The 20,175-nt window shown below is 38.4% G+C and overlaps 1 protein-coding gene across 1 annotated transcript in view; it reads left to right on the top strand.

Moving 5' to 3' along the window:
* The window catches only part of LOC122808573, a 185,294-nt gene that overhangs the window by 48,447 nt on the left and 116,672 nt on the right, over positions 1-20,175 (top strand). Inside the window, exon 3 of the mRNA XM_044079531.1 lies at positions 14,984-15,142. Coding sequence (XP_043935466.1) covers positions 14,984-15,142 — 159 coding nt within the window. The remainder of the gene's footprint in view (positions 1-14,983; positions 15,143-20,175) is intronic.

Raw genomic sequence — 20,175 nt, forward strand, 5'->3', positions numbered from 1 at the left:
TGCAATGTCTTTCATTGCTGTCTAACTTCCTTAATGATTTTCCAGTACAGACATATGATGCTAAACTGAGGGTATACAGTGAACATAACTACTTTTGAGAGGCATGACTGTATGAATATTTAATGCCTGAGGCCTACTACTTAATAATGGACACATATACGTCAAATAAGTCTCTGCTGTCACATGTTATGGTCATTTCTGTACAAATCTCCTACATTTTACTTACGTACACTACCAAGTAACAACATGCAAGGATATGTCACTCATTCATATTATTACACAATTCACTCCAGGTTCAATACTTACCTTGTAAATGGAGCAGCTGCAACAGTTTTAGTTCAGGGCTGACTGTCTGATGCAAGCAGTACACAGCCAATACATGGTGAGTTAAAGCTTGTGAGAGTGGCCTGGGATCAATGTTAGTATAGGTATGTGCATAGGAAGAAGGTTTTAGGCTCTAGGTTGTGAGTGAGCATGCTATGTGCTGTTTCTTGGCAAATGCAAGGGCATATGGAGAATTCCTACAGCCGCTTATACCCACAACAGCTGCTGGTCCCCCCTTCTGACTCCTCACCTGAGTGTGGCTGTGGTGACCTTGGAATAGGTGGTGGGATGTGTGCCTCTTCCCTTTGTTGATCCTGCTGAGGCTGTTTTCAAAGGATGATGCTGGGTGGCATGGCACATACTGTGAATGTTTCAGTCCATGTCTATGGATCGTACTGCAGGACTCCACCAGATGTATCTAGGCACTGGAACCACAACATCAGCAGCCCAGACACACACTTCTATGATATTTCTGGTTTGAGCATATGCCTCATTATGGCATTCTTCACTCTATAGATGTGCATTTCTCATAAGTGTCCTCAGCCACAGTTCCAGTGCATAACCTGCATCCCCCAGTAAATTACTATGTGGTATATTCCCCATAGCAAACATCTGAAACAGTTGGGAGGTGTGCCAGATATGTGAGTCATGGTAACTGCCAGGGTTGCTAGCGCACATGTACAAGATGATTCCATTGGCATTAAACATGACTTGGCAGTTAATAGAGTGGAAGCCCTTTCTATTGATGTAGAGTCTTCCCTGTTCTCTGTATGTGTGTATCTATGTCACCCAGTAGTTCAGGGTAGTGTGCTACTGGGTAGAACTCCTGCATATTTCTGGCCCTATCCTCAGGAGTATGGGGAAAATATATGTGGTCACTGGCATATTGGAGCATAGCATTCAAGAACTGATGGAAGATCCTGGATGATGATGCCTGTGACACCCCCAGCATGTCACCTGTTGGCCTCTGAAAGCAACACATTGGGGGGTGTGGGGGCATAAATCCCCACATTGGGGGGTGTGGGGGCATAGCCCCCCACATAATTTGGATATATATTATGTTCAGAAAAGAGTCATTTATTGGAATTGCAAGTATCCAAGTATATAGTTCAAAATATTTAAAATAGTTGAGGGGCTACCTCCCCCACACCCCCCTTACTGTATATACTAACTCCAGGGTTGCACTACAGCGGGGAAAAGGCCATATATAACTTTCAGTGAAATGTGTTTCAGTGAATTGTGTTTTCAATGAATTGAGCTTTCAGTGAATTGTGCACAGTCAAATGTGTTTCAGTGAATTGTGCTTTCAGTGAATAGTCCTACTCCCATATATATATATATATATATATATATATATATATATATATATATATATATAATATATATATAGATCTATTTCAGATGATCGAGTATTCAGAAACTTGAAATTCATATGGACAAGACCATATGATCGAGTTTCTGAAAACGTGAACACCAAAAAACGTGAACATCAAAAAAAAACAAAACACAAAAATCTACTTTTTTATATTTATGCAGGGGGACAAGCCCTCCAGCACCACATACTGCAAATATATACACAAACTCCAAGATCGCACTACAGTTAAGAAAAGGTAAATTTCTCAATCTTCACTGTACCTCCATTCAAAAGCTTTGAGTTTTCGAAAACTCGACCATATGAATTTTGAGTTTCTGAAAACTGTATATATATATGTATATATGGATCACCTTCAAAGTAATGAAACACCACATCACTGAAGACCATATTATTAAGATGAGATCGCCAAATTCTCATAACATCAAACACTCAGAAATGGGAAAACTAACCCCGGGAAAAGAACCACTTGGCCACAAGGACAAAAAAAAAAACAAAGAACACAGCAAGTAAAATCTGCCAAAGTGGGGGATTTCATCCCCAACACCCCCTAACTAAATATACCAATTCTGAGATCACACTACAGTTGGGAAAGGCAAGATTTCCCATGGTGGCCAAGTGGTTCTCTTCCTGGGGTTAGGTTTCACTGTTCCGGGTGTTCGATGTTATGAGGTTTCGTGATGTCATCTCAATATAGATAGCTATAGACATAAATATAATTTTTTATCCAGGTAGTATTTTGCCTCCATGCCTGCCAGCTATCAGTCCTCCAACTTGTCTAGAGTCCATTTATTCTCTGCCCCTCAGGGTGTCCCTCACCCAAAAGTGAGAGATGGCTGGTGAAGATAGTCTTCTAAGCAGCAACAGAAGTAGTTTTGTGTTCTCACTCACATCTGATAATAGTCTATTCTCACAGGCTGACCTGAGTGCCACATCAGTGTGGCAACCTATTATGTCCTCCTGTGATTGATATACATAGCTATATGGACTCAGCAATACCTGTCAGAACCAAATCATTTTCCTCAAGGAAGAGTAAACTTATCTGATGGACAGCAGCAATTAACAAACTATAATAAAAGGAAACAAACTGCTGTCCAGGACCAAGAAGGAACAGCTGCCAAGTTGAAAGCAATTACTCCTTTGTTTGAACAAGCAAATTAGGTCACTGGTGAAATCCTCTAAGGCTAACTTTGAGTCCAAATTGGCCACATTCACTAAGGACAATCACAAGGCCTTCTTTACATACATCCACAATCTCAAAGGTAACACCTAAATCTGCTCTGAATTTTTGGTCAATAACACAATACACAAATGCCATAGATATAGCCAACCTGTTATCAGACAGGTTCAGTGAAAACTTCACCCCCCTGTCCTCCATTAGTAAACCAGGACATCCCCAGCACCTGCTCCCCTCCCCTCATCCCCAGGGAGCAGGTTTTCAATGCCCTCTCAAAGGCAAAAAAAAAAAGTCTCCATGGGACCCAATAGCATCACTGACTGTATCCTACATGAACTCAAGCATGAGCTCTTAGCTCTATTAGGCACCCTATTCAACCAAAGCCTGAGCAATGGCTTCATCCCAGCTGAATGGAGGACAGCCACTGTCATCCCTCTACACAAAGGTGGAGTGTCCACTGACCCAGGCAGTTATAGAACCATCGGCCTAACTAGCCTGATCTGCAAGGCCAGGGAGTGCATTATCATGGACTTTATAAACAAAGACACTGGCAACCTCCAAACACTTGACCCCATACAGTTTGGTTTTGACAAAGGGAGATCATGCCTGCTAAACTTGGTTGACTTCTTCGAAATAGTCACCAAAGCCATGGACCAGGGGAAGACAGTGCACACCACCTACTTTGACCTAGCCAAAGCCTTCAACACCGTTCCCCACTCTGCATTAAAGATAAACTCTTCCAGCTAGGCATCAAACCGTATGTTATCAGATGGTTAGCTAACTTGCTCATTGATAGAACCCACTTAGTCAAAATAGGGGAAGCCACCTCTAGTAGTAGACCTGTAACGAGCAGTGTACCACAAGGATCGGTCTCAGGGTCTCTACTGTTTGGGATATACTTTTCTGAGGTGCAAGGCAAAACCAGTGGTCTGTGGCTGACCAAGTTTGCAGATGACTGCAAGCTGGTGCTGTCTTAAATTCCCCTAGTGATGTGAACATCCTCCAAGAGGGCCTCACACAAACAAATGACTGGTGCCAGAAACATGGCTTCAAACTAAATGTTAATAAATGCATCATTATCCCCTTTGGGGAAAATGGCATCCCCACTAAGTATCACATTAATAACAATGTACTAAGCACGCAATAAGTCGTGAGGGACTTGGGCACCCAGATTGATAGCAACCTGACTTTTGACCACCAAGTTGCCTCCATTGTACAGAAGGCTTTCTACATGGCCCGCCTTGTAAATAAGGGTATTTCATCCAGGAACAAGGAGGTCATAACATCCCTGTACTCCTTCTTTATCAGACCCGTTATCAAGTACAATGCCCTCCTTCAGCATGTATCTTGCCAAGCACATGCAGCAGCTGGAGAGACCACAGAGGTTCCTGACCAGGAAAATCCAGGGTCTCAAACCACCTATTCTATACAGATAGGCTCCCTACTCAGTGTCATACAGACTGCTCAGAGGTGACCTGTGTCTGGCATACAAGGCCATCTCAGACCCAGCCTCGATGGAGTTGCTGCATATCCGTAAGTCAAACTCCACTAGTGCAACTCACACACAAGGCCTCAACCTGGTCTGTGACATTAATAGAACTTGTTGGCAGGATAGATTTGTGTCCCAAAGACTCCCCCATCTGTGGAATAGACTCCCTCTCCATGGCAAGCAGAGTACCTCTCCAGCCCTCTTTAAGAGGAACCTGGATGACTGGATGGGAAACAGAAAATACACCCCTGGGATCCTACCTGTGTCCCTGCTGGATAGGGAAATCAGGTGCTGACTTTGTGGGAACATGGGTGAAATTCCTGGCTAGGCTTATAAGGGCCTCCGGGCCAATAGCCTAGTATCATCCTATAAATCTATGAACCTATATGGCACCACTGATACATTAATGTCTTCAAGATTGTCACCCACAAGCTTTTCTTACATGTAGCAAAGCAGTCACATAGACCATCATGCCCTCCCAAGTGACAACTCAAACTTGAGATATTTATCAAGGCTTTATCACTGCTTAAGGTTTATATTATTATTATTATTATTATCATTTATTTTTGTTTCTCTATAGCTAGAATTAATGCTGTTATCTCATTATTTGCAGGGATATTTATCAGGGCCGTATCCATGTTTAAGGTTTATATTATTTTTATTGTTATTATTATTCATTTATTTAGTTGTGTTTCTCTGTAGTTAGAATTCATGCTCCTATCTATTTTTGCAGAGATTTTTATCAGGGCTTATCCCTGTTTAAGGTATATGTTATTAGGATTATTATTATTATTATTATTATTATTATTATTATCTGTTGTTCATTTATTAACTTTTTTCTCTGTAATTAGAATTCATATCACTATCTCTTTCTTTGTAGGGGTATTTGTCATGGCTTTATCTCTGTTTAAGGCATATCTCATTGGAGTTATTATTATTGTTGTTGTTATTAATTTATGCATTTATTTTTGATTCTCTGTAGTTAGAATTTATATTATTCATCACTGTAGAAAAAATCCTACATCATACCACTGTACAAAGGCGACATATCTACAGAGTATAGTAACTACAGACCATTAGCAATTCTCCACCCCCCCCTCTCCAAAATATTAGAGAAATGCATCCTTATGCAGCTCATGCAATGCCTAACCTCAAATAACCTGCTGTCAGAAACACAACATGGCTTTAGGCCCCAGCACGGCACCACTACTGCTCTACGACATTTTATCAATGTACTAACCCAACGAACATAGAAACAATGGTCTGCTTGTGTCTACCATGTTCTTAATTGGTCAAAGGCATTTGATGCTGTCTCACACCAGCAACTGTTCAATCAGCTCTCCTCAATAGGACTTTCACAATACTGCTTGTCATGATTTCTTAGTTACCTATCTGGAAGGCAACAAGCAGTTAAATGGCAGCAAACCTACTTATCGTTTTTAACCATTTACAACAAGTGTCCCTCAGGACTCTATCCTGGGTCCTTTCCTATTTAATATAGGGATTAATGACCTTCACACCTCCACTTACTATGCCAGTTTAGTTCAATATGCAGATGACTCAGCATTAATATGTGCAGCCTCAACAATAATAAGCTCCAAGACATTACCCCCAAAATTTTCTCCTCTGTAGAAACCTGGCTTAAAGAATCAAACCTCCTTCTCAACCTCAAGAAAACAAAGTTAATGCATTTTACCTCAACAAGTTGGAAATATCAAAAACAATCTTTTACCAAAAAGTCAGCAAATAATACTGTCACTGTAACTGTAACTCACAGTAAACTTCTAGGTGTTATAATAAATTACAATCTCAAATATGACCAGCATATACTGAACCCTATTAAATCTACACACAGGAAATGAGACTCCCTTTATAGGATCGATGGATTCCTTACACATAGTTAAAAAAAAAAACTCTAGCTACCACCTTCTTATTGCCAACTCTCTTGTATGCCACCCCTATCCTAACAAACTTAAACAATACACAAAGAAAGAAACTTGCCTCCTGCTACAATAAAATAGCTAAATTTGCCACCAAGCCCCCTCATGGGACCCACCATTGTCATAGCTTAAAGTGATTAACTGGCTTGAACTACACAACTACCTAACATATTCACAACCAACTACAGCACACAAACTCATTCAACATCCAGCAAAATGCCCTGCACTACAAAACTTATTACTGCCCTACTGTTCAGCAAGGGATCTCCATTTAAGTAACATTTTTTTATTACTTACAAATAACTCAGATAATGTTGCAGGAGACTTACACTACTACCTGTACATTGCTAAACTCTGGAATAGTATCCCCACACAAATAAAACTCTCCAACAAACTCAATAGTTTTATACCACTAATTAAACTACATTGTAACCAATTCTGGTCCTGCACATGCTCATCACAAGCTGAGGACTTTGTGTTCACTCTCTAATACTCTCCAAATACTCTCCTTAAACAGAATACACCCAACCTCTCACTGAAATGACAAAACAGTTGTATACATAATTGCTGCCTATACAATCCATTAAGTTGCAAGTGGACTTTCTCTTTAGTAACTTCCACCTCTCTAATGTCTTAGAATGTATAAATGTAACTACTGTTTGTGAATACATGTAAATAGAAATGTAATTACTCCGTGTTTAACTAGAATTTAGTATAATGCAATGTCAGCAAATGGAACTTTTCTCACCAGGTCTCCAATGAAAATGGAAATTACCAAGTCGGACTTTCCCAGTAAACTATAACAAATAAATACATATTTATTGATATCTCTTTCTTTGCAGTGATATTTGTCAGTGCTTTATCCCTCTTTAAGCTATATCTTATTGGGATTATTATTATTATTATTATTGTTATTATTATTATTATTATTATTATTATTATTATTTACTTATTTATTTATTTTTCTGTGCATTAGAATCACTAGCTCTTTTTGCAGGGGGAGTTGTCAGGGCTTTATCCCTGTTTAAGGAACATCTTATTGGGACTATTATTATTGATATTATTATTTGTTTATTTTAGTATCTCTCAAGGTAGAATTTATGTTTCTTTCTCTTACTTGTAGCATATTTGAATATATCATTTGATCATTGTAAAACTACCATGCATTTACTTCTTTGTAAACAGTGAGCTTGTTTCCACATTTTGCTGTGGGGACAATACATGGTAATTATCGTGAGATCACTTTCACTTATAAGATTTAGGATTTCTCACTGCATTAACATTCTGTTGTTACATCTACCATGTTAATAGTCAGGAATGACAGCAAACTGTAAAGATACCTGGGTTTTTACTTTGTATATGACAACTGTTTTCAGCTTCAGGTACTTTGTTTGCATGGAACACACTTATATTGCTAAGAGGTCATTAAGTTAGTGAAATTAGGGAAGAAATGGAACAGATCCATTCTTCTTACCCAATTATAAGTGCAGAGGAGTGGCTATTCTGTTATATGGGGATCTCTCCTAAGAGTAGCGAAAATAGTGAAAAATACTTATGGTAGATTCATCATAATAAAGATTTTGTGGACATGTCTTACCTTGGAAGAGTTTTCTTGCCTCCAATATTTCAGGGGTAGGCCTTTGAGCTCAGTGGCTGAAAACCCACCTTTTTGCTGAAACTTTGGAATATTGTTTTTTACCTTACTGAAGCCCAACAAGGCTAGATCTGGTGATTTTCTTATAGGTTTACAGAGGTTAGTTGGCTACACTCCTGACTACAACCGGCTCAACAACTTGTAAATATTTTGCTGTAATTTATAAGTATTTAGTTCTTTCTTTACCAACAAATAATTGTACTTGACATTCATGGCTTTTATTCTCTTTTTCAAGGCTTATTTTACTGGAGGGTACATTCTATAGTCAGTTCATTTTTTTCAGACATTTCCAGTTCTAGTGCTTTGTTCCAGCAGTGACAAGTTTAATCTATGATTGCAGTGGTCTGACTACATGCTCATCCTGGGATAATTGCAATATGTGTCATAAACAGAAACTTAATTATATACTGATATGAAGTAGAAGGGCTCTAATAAGGCAGTACAAAATATATAGAACTGTCTTTCTGTTTTCCAGTCTTATGATTGTCAAGACAATGAACATTGTGGGTTTTGCGGTCCAGGAAATTATTCATTTTAAGCTTAGTTTCACTATGACAGCATTATAATCCAAGTATTTCAAAAAATCCGTGTCTTTCCTTGCTTTGTGGGCTACCACCAGAGTACAAAATTAACACAACACATCCATTGATTTTGTGTTTGCTTACAACACACAGGGATATCTTCTAGGGTATTGTAGATTGTGATCACCATCGTTATTCTTATCCATTTCAGCCTGATATGAGTAGAGTCTATGCCCTGACACTTAATCTCAGCAAGTTTGCCATCTTTAACACAGGCTATAATAATACACCCTAGGAAGACCACTATATTAGAGGAAGTGTCTATATTACCTGATTGAAAGTTTAGGTTAACGAATACCTAAATGTCAATCTGGTAATATTGAAAAATTAAAACAGCGAACAGCTGATTTAACATAGGGAATGAATTCCCTCGGCCACAAAAAAAAAATAAATAAATAAACCAAAATGAAGTGGGGGCTGTGCCCCCCACACCCCCCTAACTAAATATACCAACCTCGTTCCCCAGTGGGGAAAGGGGCAAAATCTGCATAACAGCCAGGGAAATTCTTTCCCTGCATTAAATCAGCCGTTCATGTTTTTTTGCTTTCGCTATTACCAGGTCAACGTTTAGGTATTCGCTAACCTAAACGTTTGATCTGGTAATAGGAACCCTTAGAGGAACTGCCACATCATTTATAGAAACATCTGGCAGGGGGCAAGTCACCTGCCCTTGACATTTTATTTTATTCATTTATTTATTTTATTTCAGTTTGTTGATTGGGGTAAAGTGCTGCTCCCAATGAACCCCTTTTAGTCTCATCCTGGGTGTATAAAAAGACTGTAGCACAGAATATGATAAGCAGAGTAAATGCATTAGATTATATGGACAATGACAAGAGTAAGTCTATATACCACACTAATATGCAGGTCACTTCTGGTGGAGTTGTATATGCTTTTGGATCAGACTTTGCTGCCTTCTGTGTTTCTCCTTATGAAAGTTTTGTGACATAGTCAAATTGGACGAAAGTTATTAACATTGGTAATTCCTAAACCAGATAAAGCTCCATAGTGCCCAGCCTCTTAAAAGGCCAGATCAGTTTCCAGTGTTTATACTGACAGACAGAATAGTGTCTGTTGCTAATTACGCATGACTAGTGCAGATTAGCCTGACATGCTAGATAGATACATAATAATATCACTACAGTTATTTTTGTTGGTAGAAAGTTCAGTGTAGCCACTAATGATTCATTGTTTGGTTGCCAAGAAAGTCGGCCTTTAGCTGATACTCCTAAAATAGCATTGTATTATTGCTGTTTATTCTTTTTAACACTAGTCTATAAATGGTGCAGTTTAATGTTAAAATGTGTGCTAAACTGCTTCAGCAATTTTAATTGTCAAGAAACATTTGGCATGGGTGTGTCACTGCTTCCTTTCTGCTTGTCTTTTATTTGTAGCTTAAGGTCTGTAAGACCTTATATGTTTCTGATTATTGTTTTGCTGAAAGGAATTTAAACCATGCTTATTCACAGGTAACCTATTTGTCACTATCTGATATGGATCTGCAATGTCTTTTATTATGTTAACTGAGTTTGATTCCATCTTGGGCTATATAATCAATTTTTATAAAATGCGAGATCTTTGATTTCACATTTTTCTTTGCAGCAGCTTCATTTCAAGTTTCCTTATTTATAGAAGACTCATTTTGTTATCCAGGTAGTTAACTGCTTTAGAAAACAGTGGCACTGATATATGCTAAGAAATATAAGGTTTGTATGGCTCTCCTTAAAACATGGAAAATACTCATCAGAATTATGACAAAATGCTTTGGCTATCAAAATGCTTCTTTTGTCATATTGTATATTCATCCCAGGCTTTACCTTCAGAGTCACTTTTGCATTTTTAGTAAGGTAAAGAGTGATTATATATCCTTTTCTTTGAGTTCACAAGTGGCCCATGATTTCTTGGGACAAATCAGTATTTCCCACTGAGAAGGAGATTTGGGGATCCATACTGGGGTTACACAGGTAAGCTATAGTGTTGAGTAACTCATCAATGACATTGCTCTGTGAGGCTTTGAACATTGCTGTTGGAACTTTATCAGTGAATAGATTTTAGACTTCATTTAGATAGTGAGTAATGGTAACATCCTCCAGCTGTTCATTGTGTGAGCCTATTAGGAGGCTTTTATTGGTTGCATGCAGAACACTGGTTATACAACCATGACGCCTCTTAAGCAGATCTTAAGTGACAGAGCATGGTGATCTTTTTTGGCAACTCAGAATTCCAAGCTTGCAGATATGCATCCGTATAATTAGCTTTATGAGAGTGTAGGTCTCAGTGGACATCCCCCACCACATCTGGACCATTCTCACACACATTAAAGGGTCATCAAGAGATAGACTGCAACCATTTACTATCTCAGATTTCATGATAAAAACAGTAATGTCAAGGTGATTGGTAACTCTATCACACTGCACAAAAAGTAGGTTAAAGTTAGTTGTCTTTCTGGTGCCAGGATCAGTGACATCACAAAAGCTATAAAGTTCCTCTCACCAGCTTGATATTATTATGACCTAGTGGTAGTTTATGTGGGTGTTAATGACTTTAATGAACATAATCCTGAGGAGCATGCAGAGAAACCGGTTAGGTCTCATCATGCATGTGTGCAGTGCAGGCATGACACAGGCACTGAGTGGAATCCTTCCTTCACCCAGAGTGATACCTATATACAGAGAAAAGATGGTTGGCTTCTACAGTTGGCTTACTAGTTGTCATTTTATGGAAGTCCAGTGTGTGTCAACCCGAGATGAGATGATTGATAGTCCAGCTTGCTTCACCAAGGTGGCCTATACACCTCTTGGTCCATGACTTCTGCAAACTAACTAAAGCTCTTGTTGTCTCACAAGTTCATATTTTATGCAGAGTCTGGCTAATGGGCATCCCAACTCAGCAGATATCAATGTAGCCATTTTCAGCTCTAGGTTGGACTATATCAAGGTTGTTGTTCTCAAAACCAGAAGTCTTAATAACAACTTGCTTGATCTTGAGGGTCTCTTGTAACTTGGACTCATACATGTTTGTGCACTTACTATGATGTGGTTTCTGTGTTAAGATAGTACTTCTTCCAGACCTTGCTTTTGTGCCTACCATGCATTTAGGCCTGATGGAAAGTGAGGCATTTTTGTATTTGTCAAGAACCACATTATTTTTAGGCAGATTTCCAGAGACCGACAAATTGAAACAATTGAACTCCATCTTACTCTGAACAAGACAGACTATCAATTTATAACTTGCTACAGGATACCCACCATGTCCCCTGATGAGCATAGATTCCTACATGTACTACCAAAAGTGCCTTTATAATGGGAAATTTTAATTACCCCCTCAAGTAACTGGATAACATAAACCTTCTGCACTAGGTTTATTCAAATATTCTTAGACTTAATAAATAAAAACTCTTTGGAATACATAGTTAACTAGAGGACACAATATTTCTTGACCTGGCCCTAGCTAATATATCCATTACATGCACCACACCTCAAGTTTCTCCATCCTTTTCTTAAGTCTAACTGTAAACATGTAATCTTCTCTTTCAACATCCCTGAAAATCCCTACAGTCAGCAATTCTGAATTCAAGGATTTCAGACAGACCAGCCTCGTTAGACTTGATGAATTTATCCATACTTACTTGCAACATCATCAAACTCAACACCAGCACAGCTGCTATTTATACAAAGGAATTCTTTTACCATACTTGATGTACTGTATAAATGCATTAGCAGTAAGGTGAGGAAAGAATTTATTTCATATTACTTATCAATTATTTGGAATAGTTTAACTCTAGTCATCTGGCTGTCTGAATCACTACACATTTTTAAGAAAAATATGGGGAGCTGGGTAAATATTAATGTCTATAATTCTGAATTCACAGAGTCATTGTGTTCCTAGATGACCTTCAGGCTTGAACACTGCATCTAGACTTGTGGTACTTACTAAGAAAAAATACAACCCAGGGCCTCAAAACATCACCAAGGGATACTGGGAAAAACACACCAGAAGTTTCAACTACAATTGGACAACCTTGGATCGAAATCCTAACTTTTTCAGCCTCTTAAGCTTTACCTAACTTGTCAAATCACCCACCGGATTCAACATGAATTGTATCCTTATTGGTATTTTTGTTGAATCCGATGGGTGATTTGACTCGTTGGTACCTAGACCTGGCCATCCATACTAGTGCCAAATATAATGGGACATTTAAGAACAAACCACCCTCGTAGTCCACTATCTTAAATAAACTATATAACAAGAGAAACAAAAAACTTCTTAAATTTTAGGACAGATCTGAAATACTTCATATTAAAGACTGCATCATGAATATTAGTATGAAAATGAAAGCCACTCTAAGGGCTAGTAACACTAATCATGAATTTTAAATTAGCTTCTGAAGCCAAAGATAGTTATAAGTCCTTTTTATTCACATTAGGAAACAATGAAATAATCCTCCCCATTAGTGTTCTGAATTTATCCAACATGACACCACCCATTCAGACTCAATAGACATAGCAAATATTCTGGGAGACAAATTTCGTACAAACTTTACACAGGAGATGAATATCTTAACTCCACAAATTCCTGAATCCCTTACAACTCCTAGTATCACAAAGGGACATGTTCTGAAGGTGCTTTATAAAATCAGAAATACTACTTCCATGGGGGCTGATAATTTACCTAGATGCCTGATAAATGGCATCCTTAAATTGTTTCCTCTGAGCTTAGCTATACAGAATCTGTCTCAGAAGTATGGCAAACTGGAGTGGTGCTACCCCTAATCATGCGCATCTCTTACACTGACCCAGGGATCTATAGACCCATTAGCCTGACAAGTATGATTTGCTAAGCCTTGGGATGCATCATACCTGTGATCTCATAATCTATAATATCAGAAACCTTATCAGGCTAGACCCACAACAGTTTGGCTTTATCAAAGGAAGATCCTGAACCTGGGTGAATAATTCCCTCTGTTTAGACTACCGTGTAGCAGCAGTAGTCAGAAAAATCTTTCTAGTTAGTATAACTAATATCTAAAGGCATATCATCCCTCATTATACAGCTTTAATTAGAGTAATTATTGAGTAAAATGCCCCCTTGTGTAGTGCAAGCATGACACATTTGTAGACATATTAAACAAGTATAAAGGCCCTAGAGGTTGCTAATCAAAAAGACTGTTCACTTGAAGTACCTCATCTAGCAGGAAAGGCTTAAAGTACTATGCCGTTATTTCAGTTCTTATATGATCTTGCATGGTGATTTATGCTTTGTGTTCTTTGCCATTTAGTTCTCCTTGATCTTCTGTATCTTCACAAGCCAGATAACTCCACTATTACCAAATCTAGGGACTTAACTCTCCAACAGCACATCCACAAAATGCAATGGAGAGACAAATTACTCAATGTTTACTCCACTTCAAGAAAAAACAAAAACTTTCCCTGCAAGCTAAACCAAGTAACACCTCTGCATCCTTCATATATAACCCAGATGATTGGATGGTAGTCATAAATTTACTCAAGGGGTGACCTATTTTGCCCTTCTTGAGCGGGGGATACAGCATGATGGTGGGTGTTGACAAGGCATAAATAGTATTGTGACTCTTTTGCCTTATATTTATGATCCTATGAGACCCTCCTGTGTATTTCTTAAGATATTGTCAATTAATTTGTGTTTTTGTGACAGACAAAATGTTGGCTCAGATTGTAAAAAGTGGTTGCTTCAGGGCAAAGGCAAAGAGACGCATACTAAGAAGTCGATTGCTCAGTTTATAAGTTTCTGATTCAACTTAGATTTCAGGTTATTGCTGTGACAAGAAAGATGGGTGGGAATATTGTTTATGCCTTCTTCCCTGATCAGCAAAAATAATTATTTAATCTCTGAAACACCTTAACATAGTATGAAACAACAAAAACAACTCAAATTCAACAACAGTAAGCTTTTATTTTAACAAAATAGTGTAGTCTAGTCCTTTGTACTTGAAGGTAAAGATTGCCTTGCAAAATCTTACATTTATGTAAAACAATGTCTGACTTAAGCATTTTAAAATGTGGCAGCCGTATAGTACTAGCCAAGGGAATATGTTAAGTGTTAAACATTATTAGGTAATAGCTCATCTGATGATTGCTTTTGGTAAATTATTTAGAAAAAAAGTAACAAAGCTCCAGTAGTGTTCTGATCTTATTTCTCCTTTTCACAAACATTATCAACTGCAATTTCAGCTTTTAGATTAAGTCAGAGGTACTGATCCCCATTTTCTCAATCTTCAGTATTATCTTAGCAGAATCCCAAAGCTGAAACTTACATGCGAGGGTACAGCTGTGGCATGGTTTCCTCAGTTAGTTTGTTTAGAAAGTAACATTTCTGCAGAGGTAAGGTAAAAAAAAAAAGATAATCAAGCAATTTTTGTCCTTGGAATGCCATTTTTATTTATTTTTTTGTTATTTTTTAATCTGCAGACTGTGAGAACTCAGCAGCTTCAAGGATTTGAGACAGCTACTGGTGTTTGTACATGTAATCTGAATTTGTCTGTATGGGATTTTCCAATCCAGGACTTTAAAACACTTGCAACACAAGTCGAACAGTGTATAAGTTCTGTGAAGGATGCGAATGCCCAGGTATGCTGATCTTTGTTTGTGCATGAAAAAAGTGCATGTCTTGACAACAATGCAGTATAGTATAATGAGTTATTTTACATAAATATTGAAGTTTGTTTGTGCATCTAGCAATATGTGAAAGAACAACATTCTCTGTAACTGGAACTTTTTTTGGCAGTTTTAACATCACAACTAGATAAGCAGTGGCCAGTTTGTCTGTTAAGCCAAAAATAATTGCTTTTTAGAGTGTAATGACATTTCTCTGTGTAGAACAACATGCAAAAGCACATATCAGATATTCTTTTGAGAAGTCACAGGGCTATGTAACCTAAGCTGTGACCTTATTCTTTAGGTTATATTCTTAGGGCTATTATTCTTAATATCTGATGCACTTGGTAACACACTAGTAGTTGAAGTTGAATGTTGTTTAATATTCTTAATTCTGTGTTCATCATATAGTTGATTCACTGATACTCCTTTTAGTATGAATTTACAATCAGACAGAAATGAACCCCGATGGCTATTCTGTTAATTTAATGATAATTGACTGAAAATGTGTTGCATTTAAACAATTCAATATTGATCATCATCATTTTCTAAACTGTTTTTGTTGGTGAGGGCCACAGTGGACGTACATTAAATAGTGCTGACTAAACAACAATTCCCTGCCCTCAGCATGATGAGGCTGGTCAGATTTATGGGTCTATAATTCCATGGCTGTGTTGCTAAGCCACCTTGTGGAGGAGAATAACTGTTGCTGTTCTCCATTCTGCAGGAACAAAGTCTGTGGTTAAGCTGTGATTGAATAGGGTATTTAATGGTGATGCTAGTTCATGTGTTAGTCTGTTTAGAAGACAGCCTGGGATGCCGTCTAGTCCCATAGAGACTGTGTTTTTTGTCTTAGACAAGGCTTTAATGATCTGGTCTTTGAATATATAGGGTGGGGGTTGGGGGCAAGGTTTATGATATGTTTGGAGGGGATAAGGGAGTGAATTTTTTTCAAAATCTGTCTCTAGTGGGTTTGATATCTCTGCAAGATCAGTGTATGTGTGATATCATTAGTCACTAGTTCGGCATATGCTTGGGTCCTACCTTTTAGGCTACATATGTAGCTGTAAAAGGCCTTATAGTTATCCTTGGCCTTGATTGCTAAATTTTTCTCAATGTTACCCTTAGAGGATTTGACATGTTGTCTTATTTGCCTGTTAAGGCTGAGGAGGGTGCTTTTCCATTGTTGGGGCCTCACCTTAGTTTCCTTATACAGCAACTTTTTGCATTTGTTGTAAAGTTTGTTAATGCTGGATGTCCACCAGGGCAGCCTGTTTTTACTTGGGGGTCTGGCTTTGATTTTCTTTGGAACAGCCAAGTCTATACACTTGTACAAGTGATTGTACAGGGCTTTAGTGTAAGCTTTGGTGTAGTTACCACTTCCAACTGGGGGTGGAACTTGGAAGGCATTTATACCTCCCCCCTAGGAGGGTATAGTTTGCTTTGGTGAAGTGTTTTAGTCTGACTTTGCCCTTTGTGAGTTCTGTTGTTAGTGCCAGTTCGAAGGCGACTGATATGTGGTCAGATCTGACTAATGATTTGACTAATGATGGCAGTTGTGGTGGTGCATCTATTTGTCATGCTTGTGAGGACCAGATCTAGTATGTTTGTTCCTCTTGATGGGGTGTGAAAAATTTGTTCCAAGGAATTTGAGTTAACAAAGTCAAGGAACTTTTGTACTTGTGAAATAGGGCTGCAGTAGGTTTCCCATTTGATGGTGGGATAATGGAAATCCACCACCAGAGTGTTTGTCAATATTTGGATTGACTCCAGTTTGGTCAAGTAGGCCTCATGCACATCATGACCCATGGAGGGGGATCTATAACACGCTATGATTTAAATAGGGGTCTTATCAACAGTAATCTGAACTTGGAGTAACTCCATGCCATTGTCCAATCTAACTAGTTGAGAGGAGAATTTATCCCTAATATAGATAGAAACCTCACCTTCTTTGGTTCTCACATATTCATTTTGTGGTTTGAAGGTGTGGAAGGCATTGTAACCTTGCAAGGCCGGGGTACTGTCTGATGCCTTGAACCAGGTTTCTGTGACTGCACAGACATCTACAGCATCCAGTGATAGAGTTGCTTCTAGGGTGTGCAGTTTTTGGTTTAAGCTTCTAACGTTTAGCAGCATAACCTTTATTTTGTTATAGTTGGCAAATTTGTTTTTGAGCGCTTGCCTAAAAAAGGCACTGTGGGGGAGGCAAGAGCCTTTGCCAGCAGTCAAAAGCCTAGTGGTGCCAGGTGCAAACCATCTTTGGCAAAGCAGTGAGGTTTATTGACCATTTCATCCCAGGCTGACAGAAACATGATCTCCTTTGAATGACACCAAAAACTAAGTCAGTTATTGAAATCGATCATTTTTTTGTTTATACTGTGGCATCATACTAGGTGAGGACAATATGCTGCTCAAGACTAGGCATATACCTACCTGGAACGCATACTCAGAGAGCTCAAGCATGTCTCTCTTCATGTAGTCCAGTGAGGTACATCTCAGGTCGTTCACTCTAACATGAGCTATGACAGATTCATAATGGTACTTATTGCCAAGAGACCTGACTGCATGCGTGATCTGATAAATCCCAGCACTGGACAGACAGCTTACTATGGAGTCTCCAATGACAAGAAAATGTTTTTTGAGTGTTACATGTTAAGGGATTGGTAGGTGAGACACTGGTGTTTCTATGTGTTTTGGGTGCTGTTGGGACTGTGTTATATGTAGCAGTCTTCTGTTTTGGAGGTTTCTGGTGTTTTGGTAAATATTTTTAGAGAACCCCCACATATGTTAATTTATGTGTTAAGTGCGTACTGTGTGTATGAGTAGTGGTACTATGCGCATGTGTAGTGGTGCATTAGTTGACAACCTCTTCAATGTTACTGTTTTGAGTGCAAAATAGCAGGGATTCAAGATTCTTGGTGTAGATCCATCTATTACATTCAGTACTAGAGTGAGTTATTATTAGAGGTTTGTCAGTATACATGAAGCAGTTGCTACACTGCCTCAGGAGACCCAAGTGAACAAGGCAGGCAGGAGAAACAAGGGTAGTCCAACTGTCCATAATGCTATGTTTAAAGAGCTGTTATCACAAAGGGGGTGCTCTCAGGACTGATTTAGGAGGTGTACTTTCTGATGGGGTTTTTGGCTGGTGGTTTAATAGGTCACAGGTCACTAGCAATACTTCTTAGATCAGAGATGTACTAATGACGAGGACTACACTAATGTACTACAGCTATATCTAAGGGAAAATGTGTCAAAATGATCTGTCCGGCTGTTGCACACATTTGGTGTGGCAGTACATGATGCTGCTTGACTCACAAACAAGCAGAAACCCACTCAAATGCTGGGCTTCAATACCAGAAGCTAAAAACTTAAAAAAATAAAATTAAAAGACTCAAAAGAACCAATGAGGGTGCTTACTTCAAACCCTAGACCCTTCACCAGACAGGTTTCAATCAGCACGTCTCTCTCACAAGTGTGCAGAAGGGCACCTTCCATTCAGAGATGGCTTGGAAAATGTGCTCAGAATACAGTAGGCACTACAAACAGACCCAGATGCAACAAACCTGTATCTGGACTATGCTACAGCTACTAGCTACACTAATTTTGTCGGGAAACACTAAAAAATGTTTTAAGCAGCAGAAAAACATCAAGGAGACACTAAAGAGTGTTTTAAACAGCAAACAAATCAATTATTTAAAACACTGCTTGGTGGGAAAACAGAAAAAACTAAACAGATGCTTTGCAAGCAGTGAAAAGCAGCAAAAAGTAATTTGCAAACAGTGAAAATAGCAAAATAAAAGCTTTGCAAACAGTGAAAACAGCAACAGAATAGAGTTTAACAGGCACAGTAAGGCAGACAAATGCAGTACAAACACTGCAGTTTAGCTTACAGTATTAAAATGCAGTATAAATAAATAAATAAATAAATAAATAAATAAATAAATGTCTTTATGAAACCAGATTTCCCACTGTGTGTTTGCAATAAAGAGAAGGACAGCATGACAGTAATGTGGCACATCAACAAACAGGAGCTACAGATTACTTCCAATGTGCAGGGAAGGCATGAAGCCTTGGGAGTGAGCCATATCCAGATAAGCTTTGGAAGGAACTACAAAATTGAAAAAACAGCATTAACTTTCACATTACAAATGATTCATCAGATGCATTTGATCAAGCTTTTGCAATGTTAAAGCTTATGCTGGTATGTTTTTCTGGACTTTTGGTTTAATGCATGGATTTAACTGCTTGAAATTAATATTGGTGTTTGATTTGAGGGAGCCATTTACAGCAAATGTCTCCTGATTACGGTGTATATCATGAGAGAAACCAGCAACTTGGAATGAGGGCCAATGGAATCTTCCACAGATTGAACCAGCCAATAAAGAACGTATTTGCCTTCTCCTCAAATGCAAGCTGCCATCTATTTTCTCTCATTGCATCACTGAATCAGCTGGCAGTGGATGCCTTAGTGAGATGAAGACTCAAGGTTTTCTTTTTGCCTTCCCTCTAGTTCCAGTAATAATCAAGATAACCCAAAAATGCAAACAAAATCTACCATCCAAATTAGTTATAATAATCCACTTTATAACCAACCCACATATGGTTCCAAACACTGTTGACTCCTTTGCAAATAACCTCATTCAACAGTATGCTGATTAACCCTTTAGAACAGTATTACCCATACATCCATGCCTTCAGGATATCTGCATGGTTTCACTAATTGTGAACATAGGCAACCTCCCAAATTACTTTTAGAAGGTCACGTAAATCTTAACCTCATTGCAGAAACCATCCATGAAAAAAACTCACATGGAGAAATGGAAATGTTTTATCATGAGCAAACAAGAATGTTCTAAATGCATGGTCAATGCTTATGAAGAAAATACTGCAGTACTTGGCAGAACTCTTTGATAAAGATCTAAATTACTCCTTCACAAAAGCAAATTTATCAGCAATCTGAGATTTCCATAAAAACTACCAGGCCAGATCTCTGGCCTTGCTTA

The sequence above is a fragment of the Protopterus annectens genome, chromosome 8.part0 (assembly GCF_019279795.1).
Source record: "Protopterus annectens isolate FY-2018-M chromosome 8.part0, PAN1.0, whole genome shotgun sequence".
Lineage (NCBI taxonomy): Eukaryota > Metazoa > Chordata > Ceratodontiformes > Protopteridae > Protopterus > Protopterus annectens.